Source organism: Esox lucius, chromosome 19 (genome assembly GCF_011004845.1).
Source record: "Esox lucius isolate fEsoLuc1 chromosome 19, fEsoLuc1.pri, whole genome shotgun sequence".
NCBI classification, from domain to species: Eukaryota; Metazoa; Chordata; class Actinopteri; order Esociformes; family Esocidae; genus Esox; species Esox lucius.
In genome coordinates this window covers 37683400-37709526 of record NC_047587.1, presented here as the reverse complement: position 1 = coordinate 37709526, position 26127 = coordinate 37683400, and the positions used below count along the sequence as shown (strand labels likewise).

Below are 26127 nucleotides of genomic sequence, written 5' to 3'. Positions count from 1 at the left end.
AGTGTGTCCGTCAGTCAGTCACCCAGTGTATCAGCCAGTATGTCGGAGCGTCAGTGTGTCCGTCAGTCAGTCACCCAGTGTATCAGCCAGTATGTCGGAGCATCAGTGTGTCCGTCAGTCAGTCAATGAATAAGTCAGTGTGTCAATGTGAACATGATTCTGATATCCCAGAGGCATGGGTATCAAAATCCAAGCTCCAAATTAGTACTTTAGTGTGTGTTAGCCATGGATACTTTGCATTTGTCACTGTATCGAACACAGTCCGATGATTTCCTGCCAACCGGCTTAGGGTTTAGTCAGCCGGGACTAGAGGAAAAGGGAGACCGAGGAGGGGGAATACAGGAACTTCAGATTTATGAGGTGTTGGACCAAACACATAACCCCCCACTAACAGCTTCCTCAGGTGTGGAATGTGTTGGGTCATAGTTCATCTGTGTCCTGGATGTTGGCGTCACAACGTGCTTATCTCTGGTATTTTGTGCAGCTTGTTTCATATCTACTCTGGCTTGGTTAATGTTTAATCCCCAATCTCACTGATTAGGGTTAAGTCTGAATCTGATATGTTCACACGCTCTTCCTTTATGATGTAGCAGTTTGCCAATGTGTATGTTTTATTGAGCCTAGCCGACTCTTGCCTGACACCAGCCTCTCAGCGGTGTGAGAGTTTGCGCCGGGTGTGTTCAATATGCGGCATGCATTCCCGCAGGCGGCACATTTTTACGGCCTCCCACGCCCTTCCATAAGCCCCCACATATGTTGCGGTGCCTTTGAACCTTTTGAAGTTCTTCCCCCATGCACTTGGCAGCTCAGCTACCCTCTGTTACTCAGGCAGACTTTGGTCATCCCCTGCCTGTTCCAGATCATTCTCCCTCCGCCATCTTTGAAACAGAGGTCAACTGTTCTTGGAGTTAGGAATGCTAAACAGGGGCTGGCGATTTTACAGTCCCCATAGTATCCATGTAATGAACTTGGCCGGTCACGAGCGACTCAGGAATAATCAATATGAGTAATGTTTCTTATTTAAACAATACTATTTAGGAAAATGTAGGTTCCGTTTGCTGCTGTTGCATATGACCGCTAAGTCATGTGCCATTTTGGTACTTAACATTCAGGCAGCATACTCAAGTTTTGCCAGTCATGTTGGACTTAGCTTAGTCTCCTCTGTTCCAAAAAAGGGAGATAATTTGTAGTACTTTCACAGCAGTTAGCATTTTCACTAGCAAATTAACAGTGACGCAATACAGACAGATCATCCTCCAGGCCGACTCTGTCAGCATAGTGCTCCACAGGCCTATCTATTGGTGAACTGCACCTCGCCATGGAATGTAGTCCTGTGATGCTAAAGGAACATTTGTGAGAGCGGCGATAATGGATGAAAACCGACAATTATTTTTAATATATTCATAAACAAATTCAACTATTTCCATATTGAAAGAAAATCATCAAAGAACAGGAATTTTAGTATTCATTTTAAACACTCATTTTGCTGACTTAGTCTACATTAGGGGTGCAACGGTACACCTAACTTATTGTATTGGGGTTATAGGGTCCTGGTTCTGCATGTTTTCAGTACAGTGAACAGTTATTTTCAACAGTTACTGAAGATCAGCAGCCGTATTCACAAAACATCTTAAGGCTATAAGTAGCTCCTAACTTGCTGATAAAAAAATGGGCGTCACTTCTAACTAACCTAAATATTTGGTCAAAGAGTATTTCACAAAGCGCTTGACCCCTAAGTCACTAAGACCAAGTCACAAACATTCCTAAAAGGGCTTCTGCCGGCAATCCGCCTCATAATCAGGTCGATGTTTTAGAAACATTTATTGATACTGAGCTTTTAACGTGGTATCGGCTTAATTGCGAGGGTATGACAATCATAGAAGAGCTAGTCAGGGATACTGTCACTTCACCAACAAACAGAAACCCAATAATATCGGAGATCAAGGTTGTGACTACACTACGCCACAGGGAAATGCAGCTATTCCAGAGCTAACGAACTACGTATACCTCAATCTGTCAGTTGAATATTACACCAAACAGTAAATGCCCTCCCCAGACCACATATTGTACAACAAATCCTTCGGTTTGCTCATGATATTCGCCAACTACAAAGATACAAAGCTGACTTCATGGCCATAGCTCAACCACCTGGTGTAGTTGGTGGTGGGACACAGAATTGCACAAATTATTGCACCACCAAAAGATTAACGTGCATTTCTTTACAAGTTGTCAGACATGTAAGAGGCTGACTGTTAGCTGAACATATCTTGACTAGTCAGTAAGTCATTCTTGGTTTCATGTTTAATTAGTGACACTTAGCCTACATTTTTTATATCTTTATTTCAATAGGCAACTTGACACATCATTCTACAGTATTGCTATGATGAATTCGCTAACAGACACCTGCCCTCTCAGCCAATCACTGTGGCCATAGTAAGTAAACTTGTTCATGGGACATGAAATCATCCATAGCAACAGGGTCAACCCCGCACTTTCTCTTAGCTTAAGACTTCTCCCCATTCCTTACCTAAAGTTGGTCTTAGCAGAATTGTGAACAGGTTTTAACAGGAAACTCTTAGCTAGTGGTAAGATGAAATATTTTGTGAATTTGGCACTAGATTTTAGTTCATTTGGTGAAGTTGCAACACTTTGGCAAAGATGCACACCTGTATTCTCTACCAGCGGACCGACATGTACTCTTGTCATTTCTTTAGCCCAGTTAGACTGATGCTAAGGGCCGCTTAATAGTGATGGCCAGACGAGGCCTTGTTGAATTGATGAGGCTTTCCAGCACATTGCTTCGCTAAAAGGCTCATTTCTCGATGCCTCGTCTTGACAGCGCTCACTGAGGACACCTACTGGTTGAAATCGTCAAATAATGATTACTGCAGTGACGCTGATTTGGCTCAACAGAAGCTTTAGTCATCCACTTCAAGGAAGAGCAACTTTGACTGAAATAACCATTCGTTACAACCAAGGTATGCAAAAAAGCATTTGTGAAGCCACAACACGCACAACCTTGAGGCGGATGGGCTACAACAGCAGAAGACCCCACCGGGTACCACTCATCTCCACTACAAATAGGAAAAAGAGGCTACAATTTGCTCACCAAAATTGGATAGTTGAAGACTGGAAGAATGTTGCCTGGTCTGATGAGTCTCGATTTCTGTTGAGACATTCAGATGGTAGAGTCAGAATTTGGCGTAAACAGAATGAGAACATGGATCCATCATGCCTTGTTACCACTGTGCAGGCTGGTGGTGGTGGTGTAATGGTGTGGGGGATGTTTTCTTGGCACACTTTAGGCCCCTTAGTGCCAATTGGGCATCGTTTAAATGCCACAGCCTACCTGAGCATTGTTTCTGACCATGTCCATCCCTTTATGACCACCATGTACCCATCCTCTGATGGCTACTTCCAGCAGGATAATGCACCATGTCACAAAGCTCGAATCATTTCAAATTGGTTTCTTGAACATGACAATGAGTTCACTGTACTGAAATGGCCCCCACAGTCACCAGATCTCAACCCAATAGAGCATCTTTGGGATGTGGTGGAACGGGAGCTTGGTGCCCTGGATGTGCATCCCACAAATCTCCATCAACTGCAAGATGCTATCCTATCAATATGGGCCAACATTTCTAAAGAATGCTTTCAGCACCTTGTTGAATCAATGCCACGTAGAATTAAGGCAGTTCTGAAGGCAAAAGGGGGTCAAACACAGTATTCGTATGGTGTTCAAATACTGAATGTAAAATTGCACACTTTATCAGTGAGTAAAGAAATAGAGACAACATTTATGTGGGCTTTTACATGTGTTTGTTCTGGCAATAGACTTTTGAAACTGGACAGTGAGGGAAGAATAGTGCTTTTGTAACTGGGAAATATCTTATACATTTTTGAGGAACACATTTTTTTTTCTAGATGGTTCCATTCCAAAAATCTTACAGGTAACTATCTCCATCCAGTCATCAAACAACTTTCGCCCACTCTCGAAAATGAACAGCATTTCACTTCCTTATATTCTCAAACTGGACTTGAAACCAAAAGCGAGCACATCAGGTTGTACAGCGCAGAAAGAAAGCTTCATAGGTTGTCTAAGAGGCATTTTTTTCTGTCTGAAACGGGTACTGAATCTTCGTTAAGATGCGTACTGAAGCGTCACTTCAAGCATCCCATCACTTCTTCTTGATGTGGATGGGAGAGTTGTTTTTGCTTTGAATTTCCATGGTCTGGGGATATTGACCTTACTGGGGTAGATGTGTCATCATGTCGGAGTTTTTAGCAGCTGTGTAGGCAGCTTTTGTCAAGCAGTGGTGACATATAGTAAATCATTTGTCAACCCTGTCCATCAGTTGTAATCTACAGAAAGCTGGAGGATTCTCAAATGTTGGTTTATCAATACCACCACATGCCATTGTAGAACACACCGTTCCTCCTTGAGTTCATCTCACCAAACAACAACTGGAAAAGCGGCAAGAATGATTATAATTTTTATTACAACGTGTTCCCTTCAGTGCAGCTTAGCTAGCTAGCCACGTGAGAGACGTGAAGTACCTCTGTACCATACGGTAAGCTTATGTGTCCCACTACAGCCAAAGTTACCATCCTAAAGTACTTTTAAAAAGGAAGCTGTTTGCTTTGTGGACTTTCTTTAATATGACGCACGTTTTCATTGTTGTCTTTCCCCTTAATAGGCCTAAATGAATAGTTTCACCTGTACTTGACACATTAAGTCATAACCCACTTATCTTGTTTCAAATAGACAAAACTCCTTTATTGTTTATTTGATATGCAATAGTTTCCTTTTTATTAGACTAATCCACGGTTTTATCTTCATTGTCTTTCCTTTCATACTTGTTGTGTCATTATCTTATGTAGCCTATACCTTTTGAAATCTGAAGGTATAATTTTAAATAGTTCAATAATAAGTAAACATGGCACCCTAACTTGATCACAGTAAAAGCCTTTGTTTTTTAGCATCAAATCATTTCTCTAAATGTAGCGTCTTTTTAAGAACAATTCCCAATCCCACATCTTTTTTTAATGCTAGAGCGATTGCAATAGTGATAGGTCTTTCACAAATGAACAAGATGTTTTAGGACGGCTCTTACTGGTGAATGTTTGGAACCGAATAAAGCCATGAACAAGCCGTTCCTTAGTCTGTGCGTAAGCACAAAGAAAGATTAGTATTTACCAATATGTTACGAAATAACTGTCTATAGGCTGAATCCTAACTTTCCTTCCCAGGCCTTCACTAATTTAGTGTTTGGCTATCGTTCTAGCACAGCTTATAATGTACAGTGAACTCTTAGCAAAAAAGTTTTTTCCTTCATGGATTATGTGTAAAAGTTAACAATCCAACTGTAGTTTTACAGCTCCTATGTAATATAGCCTGTGTCTTCTGTGTGGTGGGTTAAGGGAAACCAGTGGCTAGCTCTGGCCTTCTGCCATCTTCCTGCAACCCATCCAGTATTATGGATGTCAACATCCATGACAGAGGGCGGCCTAGGACACAGACAGCCACATGTTAGTACTGGGGATACGGCTTGTTTTTCACCACTGTCGAGGTGGGTCTGAGATGAAAGGCGCCCCTCGTTTCCAGGCTAATCCACACAGACAGCCATGTGACTGGTGTTGCCCCCCCCCCCCCCCACCACCACATCCTCGACACTTATCCCTTTGAATAGAGCCTCTCTTTAATTCACCCTAAAAGGACTTCTCTCCAAAGGGGGGGATTACGGTGGAGGAAAATCACAGGGAACACTGTTGTCCTCAGGGGGGAGCGATGGCCAACATTCCTAATGATTCAGACTGGTGGCAGCCAGCAAGGGAGGGGTGAGAGGGCACAATGTGGGATTGTGGCTGTCTGGAATGGTGTGGAAAAGAGGGGGAACTCGTTGGACCTCATGAAGAATTGTGAAGGGCCCCGCTGGCACCCCCACCCCGGCTGTGTACACTGGAATCCATACTGGTTTCCTGGAAGCAGTGTTTTCTCCCCATCCTTTTAAAACGTCACATGTCCGTGCAACCATCCATCAGCCCACTATCAGGGGCCGGCATTGTGAGGGGAAGAACACAGTGAGCAACAACCGAGATGGAGGGAAATGGAGTGAGGAAGAGCAAATGGAGAAGAAAAACATATCTCCAGAGTTTCAAGCATGACCTGTTCGTTAGCCAAAGTAAGCGGTTTCATAATTGACTGGCGTGTTTTTTTCTTCGTCTTTTTCTGAGCTCTCGGAGCAATTTAGAAAATAGTCTTGACTCCAGTCGGAGGATGTTGAAACAGCCTCCCCTAAGAGAAGGAACTAAAAACCCTCGCTTAAAGAGCCTCTATTGAGCGGCAGTAGCTATGGTTACCATCAGGGCCCACGTAAGCGGGAGAGCAGGCTAATTCCCTCAGTGCTCCAAAGCAGTACAATGAGAGGGAGAGAGCGGGTGAGAGAGAAGCCCCTTTGAATTGAATTGAGAGAGAGATGATGAGAAAAGGAGAGAAAGGAGGAGAAAGCAGTCTGGTTCCAGTGCTTTCTGTCTCTCCCGACGCCCGATGACTCGCTGCTCTTGACAGACACCTAGCAGGACTTTTCTGGATGTCTGGGGACGGCCCACCACTGCCCTTTCCCCCCTCCTTCACAGTTCTGTCTACAGAGTCATTCTAAGAAGCAAAAACTGGGCCCTGGTCCAAAGAAGAGAGCTTGAGGGAGGTGGGGGGGGTCGAGTCAGCTCACAAATCACTACATCTCAACCTCCTCCTCGCCGCCTCGAAGAAAGACACAACTCCCCGATCTTCTGAGAGTATATTTTGGACGATTACGGCAGAATAACAGGGTTACCTCCTGTTCATTTCTGACATTCCTCAGTTTCATCACAGGGGCTGAGGCAGGCAGCTGAAGCCCTCTGATGGATTGCACTGCATGTAGAAAGCCAAAAGCCTGTGAGAGGATATGTTTGTGCTGTGTGTTTGTGTGTACTGTGTGTGTACTGTGTGTGTACTGTGTGTGTACTGTGTGTGTACTGTGTGTGTGTGTGTGCGTGTGTGTGCGCGCATGTGTGGAGGATATGTGTGTGTCTGTGAGAGGATACATATATGATGCGTGTGTGTCTGTGATAGTGTGTGTTTATTGTTCTTTAGTTCTGTGTCGGCAAAGGGAAGGTGTTGCCGTTGTCAAGCGTTGCGCGATATAGTTTTGTAGGCATTTCACTAAGAGGACCACCCACATAAAATGGAGAAATAATTAACAGTACACATCATAATGTATCCCTGTCAACCAATTCATCTGCGTGAGAAAAAAAATATTTTTGTATGTTCCTGTTTGATCCCTGATTAATCACAAATCTGCCTTTTGATGCCAGATTTGACAGGCGTTTATTTATACACAGCTTCATTTCAGCCAAGGGTTTTTCCTGTCCGGGCCATGAGGATAGGCAGTCTGTTTTCGTAGGGCGTCTCAGATTCTTAGCTATCTTGCTTCTGCTGGAAGCTCTCCTAATGAAGACTCTGAATTAGAACAGGGGAGCCCTCTTTCTCCTGCTTTCATCTGTTTATCCCCTGCGTGCCTCCCCCTTCTCAGGACTGGGCCTTTTTGCTTTTGCTGATGGATTGAACTACTGAGCCCTCCACACTTCCCCGCCCCTCTCTCGCTCTATCCCTCTCCCGCTTCCCTCCAGCACGGCTGCGGCGGTATAAATCTGGTGATTCATCAAATGGAGAGGGCCTGTATCCCCTTGCCTGGCTGATTCGTCCCGGCTCGTCATTAGCACAGAGAAGAAGTGCCACGAGTGGCTCTTTCATCAGTACGCCATCCTGGGTGACATTGTCTGAGGCTCTGCGCCTAAATCATCCCATCACTCACATTCCCAGAGTACACCACCTGCCCGCGAAGGAGAGGCGACGGGGGGAGGAAGGAGTGGAGGGAGGAGCTGCCGGCAAGAGAGGAGCACCCCCCCTTCACCCCTCTTTCTTTTCTTTCCTTCCCTAAGGCATTTGAAAAAGTGCCTGGTTGGAACGACGCAGCGCCTGTTTTCGCACAGAGCTTCAGCTGTCGCTAGGATCCTGTTTATTTGCCCTTTGATAGGTTTATTGGCCTTTTGTGCGAATCGACCTCACAGGGGTTGCTAATGGCCAGTCGAGCCCGACTACTGCTTTCTTGGTGTGTGTCTCCGTTTGTGTGTGTGTGTCTCCGTTTGTGTGTGTGTATCCGTTTGTGTGTGTCTCCGTTTGTGTGTGTGTGTGTCTCCGTTTGTGTGTGTGTGTGTGTGTCTCCGTTTGTGTGTGTGTGTGTGTGTGTCTCCGTTTGTGTGTGTGTGTCTCCGTTTGTGTGTTTGCAGTGGTGTAGTGTTTGTGTATAGGGAGAGTGGAGTGGGGGAACTAGCGAGTCCTCTAGGCAGCTGGCCATCCAATTAGTTCTGTCAGTAAACAGGTTCAGGCTTCTGCCTACCATTACAGTTAAGATTCTAGTTGGCTGACCCACGTGTTCTCAGTGCTCTAGGTTAAGGGCCCACTTAGGGCTCTAAAAAGCCCTAAAAAGTATTACAACAAAAAGATGTTTGAGCTCTACAGCATCTGTCCCAAACATTACAATGCGAATGGGAAGTGTACAAATAATGTAGGCCTGAGTGGACAGCGGAGTCAGCCTACGCCTACTCTGGTTACAGTAACTGGATCTCGTGAGTGGGAGTCATTTATCAACGTCCCTCGATGAACCGCCAAAGACAGGCCCGTTGTCGGTTTTCATTTTTACAGCGTCTCGTGCTCCAAGTCGGTCTTTAAATCCAGGAAGGGCTTTCGTGACAACCCACCGGTCCAATCACAAGGAGCCCTGAGTGTGTCCTCTCATTACCCTGCTGGGTATGCGTAACGCCTGACTCAGAGTGACTTCATGGCCATCTCTCCGCTGGGAGAAGAGCAGCAGTAACAACCAAGCAGATTCATGGATAAAAGCATTGGAAATGCTCTGCGCTCCCGGATGGTAACACGAGTTCAGCAGGGCAGGAGTCTTGGAGATCGGTCACAGCCGGGCGCCTGCACATGTTCACCTTTCAACATGACGACCTGAAATGGAACGTGGGTTTTGGTGAGTGACGGTGCGAACGGTATCGCAAGGCATTTGTTTAAATGCCCGGCACCGAAAGAGCGTTCCGTGCCGGTGCTGAACTCCGTTCGAACAAGTGTGGTTAAAGGGGCTGTCTGGACAAAGCCTGTGCGAGGATCAGTGACTGCCCTCTCATGTCCCTCAGCGTCCTCTGCTCACTGACTGCTGACTGACCCTTTCCTTCTCCTTAGAAAGAGGACAGCTAGAGAGCGAGAGAGGGAAAACCGGGGGAGGAAGTGAACAAAAAAAAAGAATGAGACTGGGAAAGAAAGCAGGTTCTCATTTCCCTTTGTCTCAGTGCCCTGCAAATTGATCCTTTGGCTCAAAGTGAAATGGCTTAACTGCAGTATAAACAGACTGCCGCTGTTCCTCATAAGGACTAGCATTAGAGAAGGAAATTGGCTGGTGTCGGCAGCCCTGACTGGAAGGAGAAAAGACACGGCAGAAGAGCAGTGTTTAAGCCCACGCACTCCCTTCAGCAGACGCTCCTGTTCTCCCAACATGACTAATATCGGAGGTCGTCGGCTCCAGAGGCGGCGGCCATTTCTCACCAAGACCGGTCACTGATTATGCTGGCATGTGCGTTTCAGCTTTCTAAGCAAGTTATCCAGGAAAGGACAGATAAATGGGATGTGGGGGGGCAACAGGGGAGCATGTGGCTTTCAAAGCCCAGCGTTCCGGAAACGTGAACACCGTCCGGATTCGATTAGCTAACATGAATCAAAAACAGGAAGCGGAGAAGTAAAGAGACTGTCGAGCAGAGAGGTTTTTGAGGATCTTGGGTTACGCTGTGTTCCACAGTGGGGCCCGCGGTGTGAGCTCCTGCTGTCAGTTTGACGCAAGCTGACCCAACCGCTCTCTGGGTCAAACCACGTGAACATTACTTCTGTCCTGAGGGCCTTCGTTGCTTTGGCTAAATGGGACACAGAACGCTGCCCCCCTCCCCCCCCACCATAACCAGAAAATATGGTTGTGAGTCCTGCCTTTAGAAAAGGGCTATCCGTTTATATTGAAACGTGTTCAGTATAAGATACAACAATGCTGAAATTCTTTTGATAATTACATGTTTTTGTAAAGTATTGAAAGTGAAGAAGCGTATTGAAAGACGTCTCTAGCCTCACTCCGCGGTTGAATTCCATCCGGGAATAGACTGATTTAACCACTTGTGCTAACGAGGTCATCATATTGTGTCATTACTCTCAGGTAAGGAAATGCCTGAGGCTGAGGAAGGGTTGAGCTTTGAATTCCTCTCCATTTATCTCTCACCCTACTCGTCCTCTCCATTTATCTCTCACCCTACTCGTCCTCTCCATTTATCTCTCACCCTACTCGTCCTCTCCATCTATCTCTCACCCTACTCGTCCTCTCCATTTATCTCTCACCCTACTCGTCCTCTCCATTTATCTCTCACCCTACTCGTCCTCTCCATTTATCTCTCACCCTACTCGTCCTCTCCATTTATCTCTCACCCTACTCGTCCTCTCCATTTATCTCTCACCCTACTCGTCCTCTCCATTTATCTCTCACCCTACTCGTCCTCTCCATTTATCTCTCACCCTACTCGTCCTCTCCATCTGTCTCTCCATCCCTCTGTTGTTTTAGCCCCCAATGCTGAAAGACTCAGGAGAGGAACCCTGTACGTTTTAGGAAGGGGTCCTCCCGGGCTCCTGCTGTCTGCTTATTGTATCTCTGTCACATGTCGTCTTTTAATCAGACAGTTACTGTCGCTCTCCACTCTCTGGCTCCCCTTCCGTCTCAGCCCCCCCCCCCCCCCCCCCCCCGTTCTCGTCTTTCTGTCACTCAGTCGGGGGAGAGAGGGGAAAAGGCGCTGCTGTCCTTAAAGCCTGATAGACAGCAGGGATTTGCATAGTGAGTGTGAGCAGTCTGCTTGTCATCGCCCTCACAGGAGCAGTACGGTAGAAAGAGGCTGACTAGGATCTCAAGGTCCTTTCATGTCTGCTCTGCAGTTGTCTGTTTCAGACCACTATTCTTGTCAGTGCTCATTTTAAACGACATCCCATTCAGGCCACTGTTGTTCTCGCCGGCTCATATTATCCAAACATTCAGCCTGTGTACGAACAAGGTTAAAAGAATGTCGTCTCGGGCTGCGTAGAGTGTCTTAGCGGACCAGGCCTGGCTTTTGTCGTGAGGAATATCAAATATCAGAGAGAGAGACGAGGCGCTAAACCACGGCATTCACGCTGTCGGTTCGGACTGCCGGTTCCATCAACCCTGGGCCTTAGGCCGCCAGTGTTCTAAGTTTCCACTTGAGCCGCGTTGTGGACCTCGTTGCCGTGGTTAATATTGAGCCCCCCCCCACAGACAGCCGCGCCTTTCAGTGGATATGCCAGGTCGTTAAAGCAGTGCCGGGAGTGGGTAGCGGCGGTTCTGGCTGGCTGACATCAAGCCAACGGACACACTGAGACGAAATGGCTCGTGGCCCCATGCCAGCCCCTGTCTGACCCTGGCATCGGCCTTGGCATCGCATGGACTGACGGTTTCCCTTACAGCCCCTGGGCCCGTTCCCTCCCTGTGAAAACGGAGACCCAGTAGATAAACGATTAGACAGCAGTGACAGCTTTTAGAATTCCCCGGCCTCCGCCGTCATCAGGGAGTATGTGAGAAAGTGCTTGCGAGGCGGCGGACATTTTGTGCCATAATGCCTTAGTACCGGCGACAATGTAGGGGCTGCAAACGATAGCATTACCGAAGCCACATGGTGGGCCTAGTCACTGTGGATAATATGATACCGGGCTTATATGACACATCCTTTGTGTTTCTTCGAAAGCCAATTAGTTTCCTCAATTTCACGGCTGTGTCACTGACAGCACTTAAGTGGTTGGCAGGTAGCAGACTACCAGCCCATGTAACCACATTCCTGACACTTGAAGTCGCGAAGATGGTCGCTGTTTTGCTACCCAATTTGAGCATATATCTATATATATTGCTGTTTGTGCATGTGAGCCGTTGGGGGTGGGGGCTGGGGAGGACAGTGTCACCAGGGTTGTTGGGGAGGGGGGGTGGGGGCTGGGGAGGACAGTGTCACCAGGGTTGTTGGGGAGGGGGGGTGGGGGCTGGGGAGGACAGTGTCACCAGGGTTGTTGGGGAGGGGGTGTTTGAACTAGGGGAGGATCTGCCTTTTCGGCTGCTTTCCTCCCTGCCTGCTTGCATGGCCGCTTGCACTCTCCGAGGAGGGCGTGCCCCTACTTCCAGGGGCTTGCTGCACAGCAGGAAGCGTGGGCGAAGACAGAACCCGTGCAGTCTATAAATAGCCTGGTGGCGTGGGGCTCTCCTGGGAGGTGGCACAGGCAAGAGCGGCAGCACGTTGGCTTGATTCGAACAGGCAGTTGAAATCGTTTCCGTCCTGTCGCTGGGGCCCCACCAGGGCCCTCCCTCCCTTTCATCTTCTCCCCTCCTCCGTCTTGTCTTCCACACTGGGAGAGCAAAAAAACATGCTGGTTGATTTCAGTTCACTCAGGGGGTTCTGGGCTGCTCAGGGCTCACCTTGACGAAGCAGCGTTTAATGGCATTGGGACTCAATAAAAGGGACTTGTCACAGAAGCACTGTCCGTCTGCTTTATTGTGTAATGTAGTGGTCTAGTATGAGGAGGGTGGTGTAAGCCCGCCAACCAAGCACCGTTCAGTGACCCACTGATAGGTAGATCGGGTTATTGAGAGGGGAGAGACCATTATGTGTGTTCGGTGTGCTTTGTGCTGTGCAGAGCTGAGAGGAAAGATTGTCGTTTCACAGGGCAGAATAGTGTGTGTGTGGCAGTTCTAGCTAGAGTGATGTTAAGGGCATTACAGAATGGCTGCCGTTGTCTCTCCAATTCCAGGAATGCGCGACAACCCTCTCGCCATTCTTCTGGGCCCTTCTTTAATTGTTCTTCACCAATTTCTGTCCTATTTTTCGCATTTTGTAATATCTCTCTCCCAAACTAGAAAGCACAAAATGTGGGCCATGAATTAGACTGCACTTATTTCCAACTGAAGCCCGACGATTGCAGACTGTTAGGCAACCACTTTTTTTTTGGGAGTGTTTGTTTTAACAGTGTGCAGTGCTAGCACTCGATGTGTTCTTGAATCGAGGAAGCGCTGTCTTGCTTCGCTCTATTTTTGGAGCAGCCCTCTAGCTTTGTTCCTAGTCCTTCTGATGTTACATTGGAACCGGAGAGCGTCTTGCTATGACGTGCTTGTCGATCCTGTCTGTGCGAAGCTTTCTGACCCGGGCCAGGGCCGCGTTCTGCCGTCGCGGTGGCTGTGTTGCTTGTTGTTTCTGTTGGCCAAGTAATCCCAGTGGGGCTCGCCAGCCGGGCCGCTGTTTACCATGAGTTGTCCCTACAACAGAGGTGGTGAGCAGTTGTTTGTCAAGGGCTCAGCGGTCTGTCTCAGGGCTGCCGAGATAAGGGCATGACTAAGCAGCGAGAAGAGAGGAGGAGAGATCTACAGGCTCTGCCCTGCTGATCTGGATCTCTAACATCCCCCCCCCCCCCCCCCCCGGCTGGTCGTCCTCCCCCACTGACTGAACTCCCCGGTGGTTGACCTTGACAAGAATGTGGATTATTATTGTAATGAATACCGCTCTGGCGAAATGGCTTGGGAGAGGGTTGGGGGGGGGTCAGGAGGAGAAGTGGGGAGGAGACGAGGCGGGGAAGAAAAGGGAGGGGAGTGTCGGGGCCGGGGAGGGCGAGAGGGGGATTTCCGGTATTTTCCAAAGCACAGATGGGACTCTGTCGGAGCATGTCGCGTGGAGACCGGTCGGGTGAGAGCAGCAGATTGGCCTCTCTGTTTGGTGTCCCGGAACTGTTTACTACTACTTCACCACGGCGGCGGCCATGTTGTTTTCCCTCAGTCTGCCCGTGTGCCCGTCTGGATCTGTTCAAGGGAAGCCTGGGAGTTGTGTTTTTGGGACGGGGCTTGACTGAGGCTCTGTGTGCCTGACATTCCTAAGGCTTAACTCCCCGGCAACACATCTAACGCCCCTTTCTTAATGTTCTTTTTTCCTTTTTTTTTCAAACGGCTTTTCTCAAAATGTAAGTGACATGCTTTTTTTGCTTCTCGGGGGTGGGGGAAGGATGTAACTGTGCAGATATTGGAACTGTAGCCGTAAGTACACCCTTGTGGGAGAGGGTTCGTGAAGGGAAAAGAAAACCTTGGATTTTCCGATGTGGAAGGCTTGAGTAGTGGAAGGTTTTAAGTGGCCAAGCTTTAGGGGGTTTATCCCCCCCCCCCCCCCCCACCACCACCACCAAGACACAATACCAGGCGAAGGCCCTGAAGCAAGCCAGCCACTATCTGAGAATTTGAATAGGGGAGGGTGGCCGAGGCAGGCGAAAGAAGGGAGGTCATCATCCGCCAGGCTGGTGTTGACAATAGAGGAGCAAACACCTGCTGGGCTCCAACCAGTCAGCCAGCCAGCCAACCAGCCGGTTCCGTCAGTTCTCAGACAGGAAGGTACCACTGCAGTTAACCGTGTCCTCTTCTTTAACAGCGCAGAGCTGCCAGCTACCCTGTGCTGTAACTCTCAGATAACTGCTCAATCTCGAGAGGGAAGCGACAGGCAAGTGAGAGGCAGAAGGGGTGGCAGGTACTTTTTTTTTGTAATTCTTTTTTTTTAAATAGTAGTCAGGGTTTGTGTACACAAAGCGATGTGTATACTTCCGTGCAGACTGAATAGACGCCAAGCCATCCGTGAAACTCTTGTGCCGTTATCAGGCAATCTAAGGTCTTTTTCAGCTTGCTGTGCTACCTTCTAGTTTCATGCAGGCTCCGGGCCCTGAATACTGATAAGCCGGGAGGCTTATTCTTTTCCCTCTCTCTTTCTCTCCCCCCCCCTCTCTTTCTCCCTCTCTCTTTCTCCCCCCCCCCTCTCTTTCTCCCTCTCTCTTTCTCTCCCTGCAAAACACTATCTTGATTGTTATGCCGCCTGTAGAAAAGCTTTTCCTCCCTGCTGTCTCTGGTGTTAAGGTCATATTACATCCAGCAGTCCAGGCTGTGTTCTCAGGGAACACTAACACTTCTCAATGTGTCTACCCCCCACTCTCCCTCCCTCTCTCTCTCTCTCCCTACTACTGTCTCTCGTAATCCTGCTCTCGTACTCCCCACCCTCCCCTCCTCTTTTTCTCCGATTGTATGTTTTCACGCATGGGCTAAACCAGCCAGGAGGCATCAGAGGTGGAGCTGGCAGTGATCCATCAAGGCTGAAACTAGGGCAAGCGGAGGGAAATGTAACCTAAACGCCCGGGCTAAACCAAAGAGCTAAGTCTTACAGTAAGTGGAGACACTGTCTTTGTACGGTCGGCGGAGTAGCTTGTGACCGCCCTGTCCTGCTTGCACAGTGTCTCTCACTGTATTTTTAAAATGGGCAGAACATAGGCGTCGACAGTGTCTTGTGGGGGGAGAAAAAAATAGTATTGTGGCAAACGCCGTTTAGCCCGGGGGCCTGAGAGCGTTAAATCAAGGCTTCGCTTCCTTTTCCTCGTTTTTATTTATGCCTGCCTCAGCTGCTTGGGAAACACTCTTCTGAGTGTACACTTGTAAAATGGGCAGCCTGTGCTGCGCTCCAGTGCCTCGGCTTTCAACTCTAAACAGAGCCTATTGTTGTCTGACGTCTATGTTAGCCAAGTGCGCGGCTTGCCGCTAGGTTGTCTCTCCATTCACGGTGACTCAACACACAGGGACGAGGCTAACGTGCCTTGCCGCCCCAACCACAAGGAGACACCCGGCAATCGCCGACATAATGTTGCAGGTAGCTCGATACGGTTTAACGAAACGAGGCGGACGAGACCTGTTGCAATGACTTATCCCTTGCCGCAGCGACAATACACCTTTTAATTGCGTAACATCCAGGCTAAGCATTGTCTCAGTAACAAGCCACTGCCTCTGACCGTTTTGTTCAGCTGGTAATTGGCAGTGTGGCCTATAATTGACAGTGTCCCCCCCCCCCTCCTCAAGCCATTGGCTGTAGCTCAACGTTGAACAACGCTCTCTCTCTTCCCTCAGCCGTGCTGTGAAGTGCCTCCTACTCACTCAAGGCCTCTGTTGAATTTTCAAGACCAGGCTATTGGCTGCTTGAGAAGTACAGGTGTCACCGGGGGTTACCACCACTCCTTGCTTCCTCTCTAAGCCAGCGCCGCTCGCTCGCACACACGCATTCTGTCTCGGTCTCTCTTGTGCATGCACACACGCACACCTGCAATTGAATTGGCATTATTACAAGAGGCTGTAGAGAAAGGCATCTATTTTGTTAAGCGCCATCTGCGGCAGCAGGAATCCAGTGAGTGCTCACTGCAGGTAAGGCCATGTCAACTTGCCAACAATTGCTGATAACTCAAAGTAGCAGGGTTCACAGAAACAACGAATGTTGCTTATTTATTGGAAGAATTGAAAGTGTTTGTTTGGCCTGTTTTCTTGTTCGCAAAGGGCGGTTGATTGAAGTGGATGGAGCCTTTGATTTGATTGTTTCGTTTAGTTCTTTACAGTAACCGTTCTATTTTGGTTTCACTTCCTCGTTGAGGTTGCTAGGATGTGAGAGGGCTTGGCGGAGAGCCTCTTTCCTCTTAGCAACAGGTGAATAGCTGTCTGAGGCTGTTGCTAAGGGCCTGGAGATGGGGGGGGGGGGGGAGTGGGGGCGCGGCGGCCGGGTCCTCTGAGCTGTTTGAAGGCACCGCCTCAATCTGCCTCTCCCGTGAGGCTGGATGTTTGGCAAACCTCCCCTCTCTCCTCACTCAGCATAAAGTTGGTCACTGAAGAATGCCACTGTTTTTCCTAGTCATTGAACGTGCTATGTGGTCCTTTTGTACATGGGAGTGTTTGAAAGAATACGTATTAGAAATAATACTTGGTGGCAACATACTCAGAATCCATTGCCATTTCAAATCTATTTTCCTGCTGCAATTAAGGTGTGTTGGTAGTCCAAGTCTGTTGGTTTTGTTGTCACTCTGACACTGTCAATAACAGCTGAGGTGGCGATTGACATACGTGTTGACACCTTTTGTCCGTCAATATGGGAGGAGGTGTTACGGAGTTAGCATGGGCGCAGCTCACGCTGTTGACTAGTGTGAACTGTGGAACGAGGGTTTCTGTGGTGCCGTGGACTGCGCAACTCTTCCTGCCCACAACTTTCAGCCCTTCCCTTACCTGTCACTTTCTGTGGTCTGTCAACTTTCACCCACAGCTGGCTCTAATACAGCACGCTCGCATGCTCACACACTCAACACCGACCGTGCTGTCACTATCATTACCTCACAAGTTCCTTACCATCTATACAATCCTTCCTATGCAATTGGGTGGATGTGTTTGTCATCGAAATGTGGCTGCTAGTGTTTCATGCGATAGCGTCATGCGATAGCGTCAACTTGGCGTGTCTTTCAGTGTGGTAGTCTTTTCGAGCTCTCTTCGCAGACCCATTTAAGTCACTTTCATCATCAGTTACTGAGTGCCCTTAGAACATTTCACACATGAATAATTGTCAGTTTGGTTTCATGTCTTTCAAGGTGTAGAAGAGTGGGAAAGACATGGTTGACTGCCTGTTGTATGTGATTGTGGAACGCATGTTTGAGGGGGCGTACTGTTAGCTAGCAGCCATAAGCTGGCAAGCAGTGGCTATTTGAAAATATGTTCCCTGTCTTCTAATGAGATGCCTGGCTATTATGAACGAACTGCCTCTTCAGTGAATCTAGGTTATAAGGGGGAGGGCTCAGCGTAGCCAAGCTTGGTTTACTCAGCGGCGCTATTTATGTGGTGGCCGTCTTTTGTTGTTTTCCTTTCACTGCCTCTGTGTCCTTCTTTCAGTTTGAGTCTTGTTCTTGGGCTTCGAGAGATGCTTGTAGACAAGAAACATAACACCCCCACCCCCATCACTGCTTTTCTCTTTCAACTCTGTGGGCTTTTTTTTATATGAAGTTGTTTCTTATGCTAGCATTTAGTCATTTTCCACTTCTCTGTCTCTGAGGTTTTCAGCCCAGACGACTAGCTTGTCATTTAAGAGCACATTGAGCACATTTGGTCACAGGAAACTGGCACTCCTGTGTCGTTGTGTTTTGACAGTGCTATTACGCCTGTTCCGTGCGAGTGTTGGGAGTTGGTAAGGCCTGGAAGGCTGGTTGAGAGTGCCTGGAGGAGGTCCTCTACCCACTACTCACGCCTGCCACCCCCCAACGGGCAGCCCTCAAGGGTTTGGCTCCTGCTCACCTTCCAATTTAGCGCCTCCAGTGCGGTCAGCAGAGCGGCTTCCAGAGCCCAGGGAAACTCAAATTACAGGCAGCTTTGGGTTTCCATGAATCAGACTTTCAATCAATCCACCTCTCTAATTATAGGCAAGAGCTTTAGTGCCCGATTTGTTTTACTGCTCCTGTGGTACAGGCCTTCTTCAGAATGTTCTGGTCTGGAGCCGGCTTGAGCTCAACATAAACTGTGTAACCACTCACAACACAGAGTACTCATTCTCCTTTCTGCCCAGTCTGGTTGGGAAAGCAGTGGGTTTTAACGGGCCACTGTCTAAGCTACTGACTGTATTGATTCCACGTTTGACGCTTCTTTCTGAGGGGCTCAATATTTTGACTCGTCTCATCAGATGATCAATGGTGGTAACGGTTTTGGCGTTTGTGTCTGAACATTGGTGAAATACAAAGTAGGGTGGCTTGCCTATGGTGCCACAGCCAGTCTCTTTTAGAGTTTGAAACTAAAGCTATCCCCTCTGTCCGGTCTGGATCTTGGGGTTTTGTGTTTGTCGAATGCTATTTTGAGTCATGTCGAGTGGCTGTGTGAATCCTGTCTGATAGAGGCTATGTCAGAGTGTCAGGTGGTGAACAGTCCTCTGGTCCCATCATCTGTCCACAGCAATGAGTGCATGACTCATCACTTCTTCCCCCCGAGCGCTGGTGTGGGCATGCTTAGTGGAGTGTGCGAAAAGGAAGCATGTTGGGTAATAGGCACAGATTTACTCTGCGTCGCTACAGCACAATGATTAATTGCACGGTGTCCTGCAAAGGACAGAGCCTGTGTGAAATGGCCGCCCCCTGATTCGAACTCTGGCACTGCCTGTGCAGTGAATAAATTGTGGTAACCTTTGATCTGGAGGCGAGCTCGTTAAAATGATGTAACCTACATTTATAATGTTTGACATTCACAGGGAGGCTGTTCAGCATGCCAACACGAACACTGCAGTTTAAAACAATGTGCATGGTGCTACTCAGTAGTGTTGGTGCAACTAACAACGCAGCTAAAACCTGTCATACTGTTTTAACTGTGCCGTCTGCGAAGACTAGTCAAACTGTCGTCACTCTGTTCTGACTGGGAGTGTGAAAGTGTTTTGGGTCAAATGGCGAGAAGTCATAGTCTAAACACTATTTGTTTATATCTTAGCTGTGTTTAAGGTAATTCATGTTTTTTCTGGCAGTTAATTTAAAAAGGAAAATCGTATCAAGCCTTTGATGATCTGCATCAAAGTGGCCGTCGTTTTGAGATGTCTGCATCACAAGAGGATGTTTAGTGTCCTCCTCTTTGAATAGCCATGTCTTTAAGTCCTCAGTGCCTGATTGTTTACATAGTTGAGATTAGTGCTCCAAACCTGAAATGCTGCTTGGAGAGCAGCCCATCTAAACATAGCATGACATTAAGGAAACTGTGTCAACACCAACTGGGTTTAGTTGAAAGGTTGCAAGTGATTGATGGAAGAGGCACTTTGCTCCACTCAGCTCGATGCCACACTATCTCTGCGCCTTAAGAGAGATAAAGCAAGGTGTCTTTTTTCAGTCAGGAGTGTAGGCGTTTTTGAAGGCTGACCTACAGAGGGAAGAAAGGAGATTCTCAAAGATGAGTCATCGTGTTAGTGTTCAGGTAGTAATGTTCCCCAGGCACTTTGCCACATTAATGTCAACAGGCGTTTTACAATCTGCGTCAGTTATGCTAGGTAGAATTTAACATAACCACATGTAACATACAGATTTGCGGTAGCATACGCATCAAACATCTTAATACCAAGTTACACCTAGCTTATCGAAATCATTTACCTAAACTACTCTTTTCCCTCTTTACTGTTAAGTGAAACAATCAAACTTTGAATAAGAATGTTAACTTCCTATAGTCTAATTAAGGTTTTTTGATGGAGTGTAGGTTTGGACTTAAAGTTCAGGCTGATGCAGTGTAAATGGTGGTGGCGGGGGGTTCAGAGCATTCTGTTTTTTCTATACTGCTACTCCTTCAGCTCTACTCTGAGAGGCCAGTAAATGGCCAGTACCATCACAAAACGCTCCGAGGAGTGGGGTTGTGGCATAAGCTAGCTACCCGGTCTAAAGTAGGTACATTCAAAATGCAAGTAGATAAATTGGAATGATGTAGTGAGCGATTCGAGTGCAGATATTTCAGTAATCTAAAGGCAGGCAGCGGCACAACATTACACACATTTTTTGCCAGCTCAAGCTAGCTAGATTAGTGCTCAGCTCGATGGGTTTTCATGTTACATTGACATTGGCTCATTCAGATGCAGCCATACAGCTTTGATTCTTTCGTTTGGTGAGTAAAACCTTGTGTTCACCTAACAGTGAGGGAGAAGAGGAAGGTCCCTGTTATAAAGGTAGGCTAAGCGTGTGACTTCTCTCCAGTTGTTTTTTTTTCTTCTTCAGTGCAAACAGGATATGACAGCTTTGTCAGATGATTCACTTAATCCTTTAAAGACATGGAGAACGCCTCCCATCAATTCAAATTAGCCTTGAGGCCAGTGGACCAAGACAAATGTGCCCTTAAAGAAATGATTGAGGATTGTGGCTTAATTCCCCATTCTTTTTCACTTCTAATTGCGTTGAGTGATTTCTCTGCCTTATTTAGCTTCTAATGCTTTGGCTAAATGTTGACGCAGGCTCTTTGGTCCAATCAAAATGGACCCCAACCCCCATTCATCTGTGGTGTAGTTTACAGACCTCCGTGTCTGGCTCACTACTTAGTGTATTCTAAATGATTCTGCATAGTTTTTCTCCCTCCCTTACACTCTGTCTCTCTCTCTCTTCTTCTGTTTCTAGGGCACTTATCTCCCCTGTCATTATGATCTGGGGTGAGTGGGGGGGTTTGTATGGCAGATGTATTTTCCATTGTGGTGGGGCCCTCTCCTGTGGTTACCGGAGACACATGGCCTGAACTGTGCTCCCTAACCCCTGCCTGACTCCAACCTGCCAGGTCAACCCCCTCCCCCCCCAAGCTTTTTTGCTTCAGACCAGGACTTTTGGGACGGTGACATCACCAATCCATGGGCCTCGGGGATCTGAATTTGAAACACTTACTTGGCTGCGGAAAGGAGGGCGTGGGGGTGCCGTGGAATGTTCTGTAAACTTAATGGAATTGAGGCTGTAACACACTCGCCTGCCAAGACGTAATTTGGTGTTTCAGTGGGGGGGTGGGGGTGGGGGGGGGGGGTCCATTCCTATTTTAACCATAGTCTCGGGCCTCAGAGCTTTTCCATACATATTTTTTTCCCTTGTTTTTTTTCACAGTTTTTTTTAGGCGATTGTTTTCTGCCCCTGAAAGGCTGTCTAAGGGAGCATTGATTTCCCCCCTTTGCCAGGGCTAAAGTGGATATGGTTGTGTGATGCTTACCAGTCCACTGGGTTTGGGGGACCCCTAATGTGATGCTCATGGGCTTAGCAGACTGTGGGTCTGGACTTTGGCAGCCAGTAAATGAAATGTGGAAGAACATTTGCACAGGGTGTTACCCCGCCAAAAGACCAGGCTCATAAAAGAAAGGTCTGTAAAATGTTTTCCATTTTTGGTATGACTTAATTAGCTTACTGAAATTTCATGTTGTTTTTAAGACAATCAATTTACGTTTACCCAAGGAATAACAATGTGGTTGTATTGAATCATTTGCCTGTTATAAGACATCACAGGGATAAAATGAATTGCCTTTTCAGCAGTGTTCAAGCTTAACATCTAAACTAGGCCATAATTTCCACATTGTCTTTGATAACATGACACACTGCCACCATTTTGATATGCAGTACTTAAACCATATGTCGAACAGTAAAGGAAAGACTTTAAATTTGGGATTTAAATGTCAGCCATTGGACAATCCTTTTACTGCCTCAGAATCCCATTCGTGGGCAGCGGACCTAGCACATGGTACGTGCGTGCAGGCTTGGCAAAGTGAAAAATCTGCAGAGGAAAAACTACCGCTGAACCACTAATAGCGTGCTTGAGCCCACAAAAGGAGAAACCCGGCCAGGAATAGTGGATGTTTTTGTTGTAGTCTTTGTGCTGGAGCTTCAACTGAGGTTATGTATCAATTTAGAGTCCTGCTTCCATTTCCTCAGGGTAGACTGGGCCTCTGTGCTTTTTCAAGGCCCAATTCTGTAAGCATATGGTGGGTTTATGTTTGGCAGTCTTTTCCTAGGCCCCACTTCAGCTTTCGGTTTATGTTTGGTGGTCGTTCCATCCACCAATCTTTAGTTTTAAATGATGGGACGCTCTGGTTTGTAAGCATGGTTCTGATTGACAGTTGGAATATTACCTTGTCAGCAGATGCCGTTTTCATGTCTGCTTTCTTCTCCCTGGAGTCTGCACTTGCCAATAAGCGTTAGCCGTTAGCTTATGATAATGTATCATTTGTGTTTACAAATGCATTGCTTTGCTAGCCGACAACGGAAAATAAATACTTGACTCGGCTCTGAGCCTCTGGCTTTGAAAAATATGGTATCTTTATAAGCGTCGGTTTTACGAGAGCAACACGAGGACAGGTGGCTGTGCGCGACACCCTGACTCTAATCCCCCCATAATCCTGTCTGAGGCCACAGGCTCACTTCTCCCCAGCTTAAGTAAACAGGAAGATATGACTCAGGTTTACGTCCTGTAGACGGGCTCCACCGGCAGCTTTTACAGTGAGCATAGCCTTGAAGTCTGTACTGTGAGCATAGCCTTGAAGTCTGTACTGTGAGCATAGCCTTCAAGTCTTCACAGTGAGCATAGCCTTCAAGTCTTCACAGTGAGCATAGCCTTCAAGTCTTCACAGTGAGCATAGCCTTCAAGTCTTCACAGTGAGCATAGCCTTCAAGTCTTCAAAGTGGGCATAGCCTTCAAGTCTTCACAGTGGGCATAGCCTTCAAGTCTTCACAGTGGGCATAGCCTTCAAGTCTTCACAGTGGGCATAGCCTTCAAGTCTTCACAGTGGGCATAGCCTTCAAGTCTTCACAGTGGGCATAGCCTTCAAGTCTTCACAGTGGGCATAGCCTTCAAGTCTTCACAGTGGGCATAGCCTTCAAGTCTTCACAGTGGGCATAGCCTTCAAGTCTTCACAGTGGGCATAGCCTTCAAGTCTTCACAGTGAGCATAGCGTTCGACAGCAACCGGGAGTTGGCCAGTTAAGGTTGAGAGAAAGTCACCCTGTGATTCGGCTTCTTAAAAGCTGGGGTGCAATAAGTTCCCTCATGCTTCATCTCTGGTAGAATAAACTCTTCCCCATAGCGATGTGTGCAGTGATGAGTCACTCAGATGTTGCGGAATGTCAGTGTGGTCAGCATACTTTTTTAAGCAACCATACTGTAAATCCAGGGTGCTGCATTCATGACCAGCACAGAGACGGCACGAACGAGAGAATTAAATGTAGAATTTAGCATCACACAATTGCAGTGTTTTTTTTCTTTTTCTTCCATTCCCAGACTGAAGGATTTGGCTTCAACTGATTGTGCAGTTTTCTCTGGGATGTTAATCATAAGCAAGTCCTTTTTCTGTATCAGCTCGCCAGCCCCGCTGTAACAACATTCACATTTGGCGTGATATCAGTAGCAGCATGACAACAATCAATTTCTTGTTTCTGGAAAGACTCCCTATGCATTTTGTCATCTTTATCTCCCCATACAAGTGGCCAGATAAAGCTGCTGTTTGGGGTGCTCAGTCAAAGCATTACCATTTGCTATGTGTTGCTCATGGTGGTCGTCTCGAGCGCCATCTCTGATATTTACCAAGAGTTCAGTGATATCCTTGACGATAAGGGCTTTTAAGAAGCAGTCCCTCAGCTCCCCGGGCTGCTGAAACCAACAGCTGCTACCACTGCCTGGCGCTCCAATTAAAGGCCCCGATTCTTTCAGATCAATTCATTAGGGAACTTGCTGCTTACACCCGCAACGCAGCGAGAGGCGCACTGCCGAGAAAACGGACCTAAAAAGTAATTCTGTGTCCTCTGTTACAACCCCCATACTGTGTCCCTCAGTCCCACGCGCTTGCTCACAGTGGAGATAATCAAACAACGAATGCAAGTGCCAAGGAAACGAAGCATGGAGCATTTTTAAAACCTATATGAAAACACCTGTATTTATTCTCCAATCTCTAGAACTCCATTTTACATACAGTCATACAGTTTTTTTATGTACCAACATTTTCCAGTTTCCTGTTTTAAGTCTCATTTAAACCAAATATTGTTGCTCATCTGATGCTTCAAAACACTTGAAGTTGTTTGGAGTTAATGTTTCCAACCAAATGAGTCTGGCTGTATTTGACCACAGACCAGTAGGTAAGCAGCTCTGTCATGGGGTTTGTTTATTGCCTTAGGGTAGGATGTTGGGTCCAGCTCATCAGTACTCGCCCACTCACAGCTGTTGTTCTGTAAATTAGGCCTAAACATCGAGATGACACTGTAGCTTACACGCCAAACGGTACTAAACTGCTCTAAATAGCAGGTGCGCTTAGAAAAGTTGACAATGTAAGCAGTTGCTTCACAGGGGTTTGCCCAGGATATGGGTGTACACTCTTGAGAACAGGGCTGCAGGCGACAACTATGGTCCAGGCGTCTCTGTTTCCGCTCAGGCCCACAGCGACATGTTTACTTGAGGTCCGGCTGACTGACAGCCCCTGTGGTTTTCAGCACCGTGCTCCACCAGCTCCAGGGCTTGTTATGTGTTTGTTCAGAGGCCTTTACTGCCCCCCCCCTTCCCCCAGGCCCCTGTCTCTCCACCCTTTCTCCCCCATGCCCACTCACTCTTAACATTGGTGGTGAAAGGGGGTGCAGGGGTGCGGCCTTGATTTAACACTTCCTCATTGATTAGCCCCTCATTTCAGCAGGGTGACACAACCCCATCAGCTCCTCCATTGCTAGCTCTTGCAGGTTACGGGCACCTGGAATTGGTCACAGTGCAACCTCTGCCTGGTTCCTAAATGCAGCAAATTCGTTTTTCACTAGAAGGCCCTAACGCTCAGCCCCCCCCCCCCCCCCAGGCTGTAAATTGAAACCAGGCTGACCAAAGTGGATCGGTGAGCCTCCACTAACCAAACAACATCTTTCACGCACCTCCCTCTCTGCTTTGTGGACCAACAAGTCATTGCCATGTCTTACAGAACCCTCCCTAAAGTCCCATCCATAATTTTGTTGAAATAGCACGTTTATATTAAGTGTAGTCTAAACGTTGCCTGACCCCAATAGCTTTTCTTGTACATATGTTCCCTTCCCTCACAGAATGGCAGCTACTGCTAAGTAAATAGGAAGACCTCAAGTGTATTTACACAAAGTATGCGCTCACTGTTGACGTTACGCACAGCATGCGGATTGATGTACTACGACGTTTTTCTGGTGTTTGGTTTGGTACTGTCACTTTTTGAAACATAAGCCTAGCACCACAATGTCAGTCTGGTGTTTTCCGTTACGCTTGGTTTAATTTCACAGTAGAGGAGAACTCGTACTAAACACTGCACTTTCATGTGTGTCGAGTCAATAAACACCACTAATTAGATTGTCAAATTGGCTCCCCGCGCAACCCTTAGCAAGAACTAGTAATAACATTTGCTAAATCAAATGGCTTCAGAGGCTGCGGCTGAAAATAAACAGAAAAGGGGTGCTTTATTACAGTCATAGCGTATGTTTTAATGATTTGGGGCACTTAAGCATCCTCAGCTGTGAATAATAATCATGGAGGACAGTGATAATCTCCACTATCAAGGTGAAATACACTAGCTGAGTGCGACTAACACGTCTCTCTGAAAATGGCTGACGTGCTGACATTGCAGGAATCGATAACCCCAGTGCCAGCTCACACATTGTATTGTAACAGAGTCGGCCTCC

At 47.4% G+C, this 26127-nt stretch overlaps 1 protein-coding gene across 5 annotated transcripts in view; it reads left to right on the top strand.

The window, feature by feature from the left end:
* The window catches only part of znf609a (zinc finger protein 609a), a 137987-nt gene that overhangs the window by 87479 nt on the left and 24381 nt on the right, over positions 1 to 26127 (top strand). The window contains exon 1 of one of the 5 annotated variants that reach the window (XM_029115085.2): positions 13841 to 14125. The exons of 2 other annotated variants lie outside the window; for them this stretch is intronic. Coding sequence is in view for 1 of the 3 variants with exons in the window: in XM_010883932.5 (XP_010882234.1) it covers positions 16269 to 16385 (117 nt within the window). In the remaining 2 variants the exon portion in view is untranslated. Of the gene's footprint in view, positions 1 to 13840; positions 14126 to 15342; positions 15363 to 16209; positions 16386 to 26127 lie in introns of those variants that run through there. 2 more of the 5 variants (XM_020040426.3, XM_010883932.5) reach the window with 2 other exon arrangements.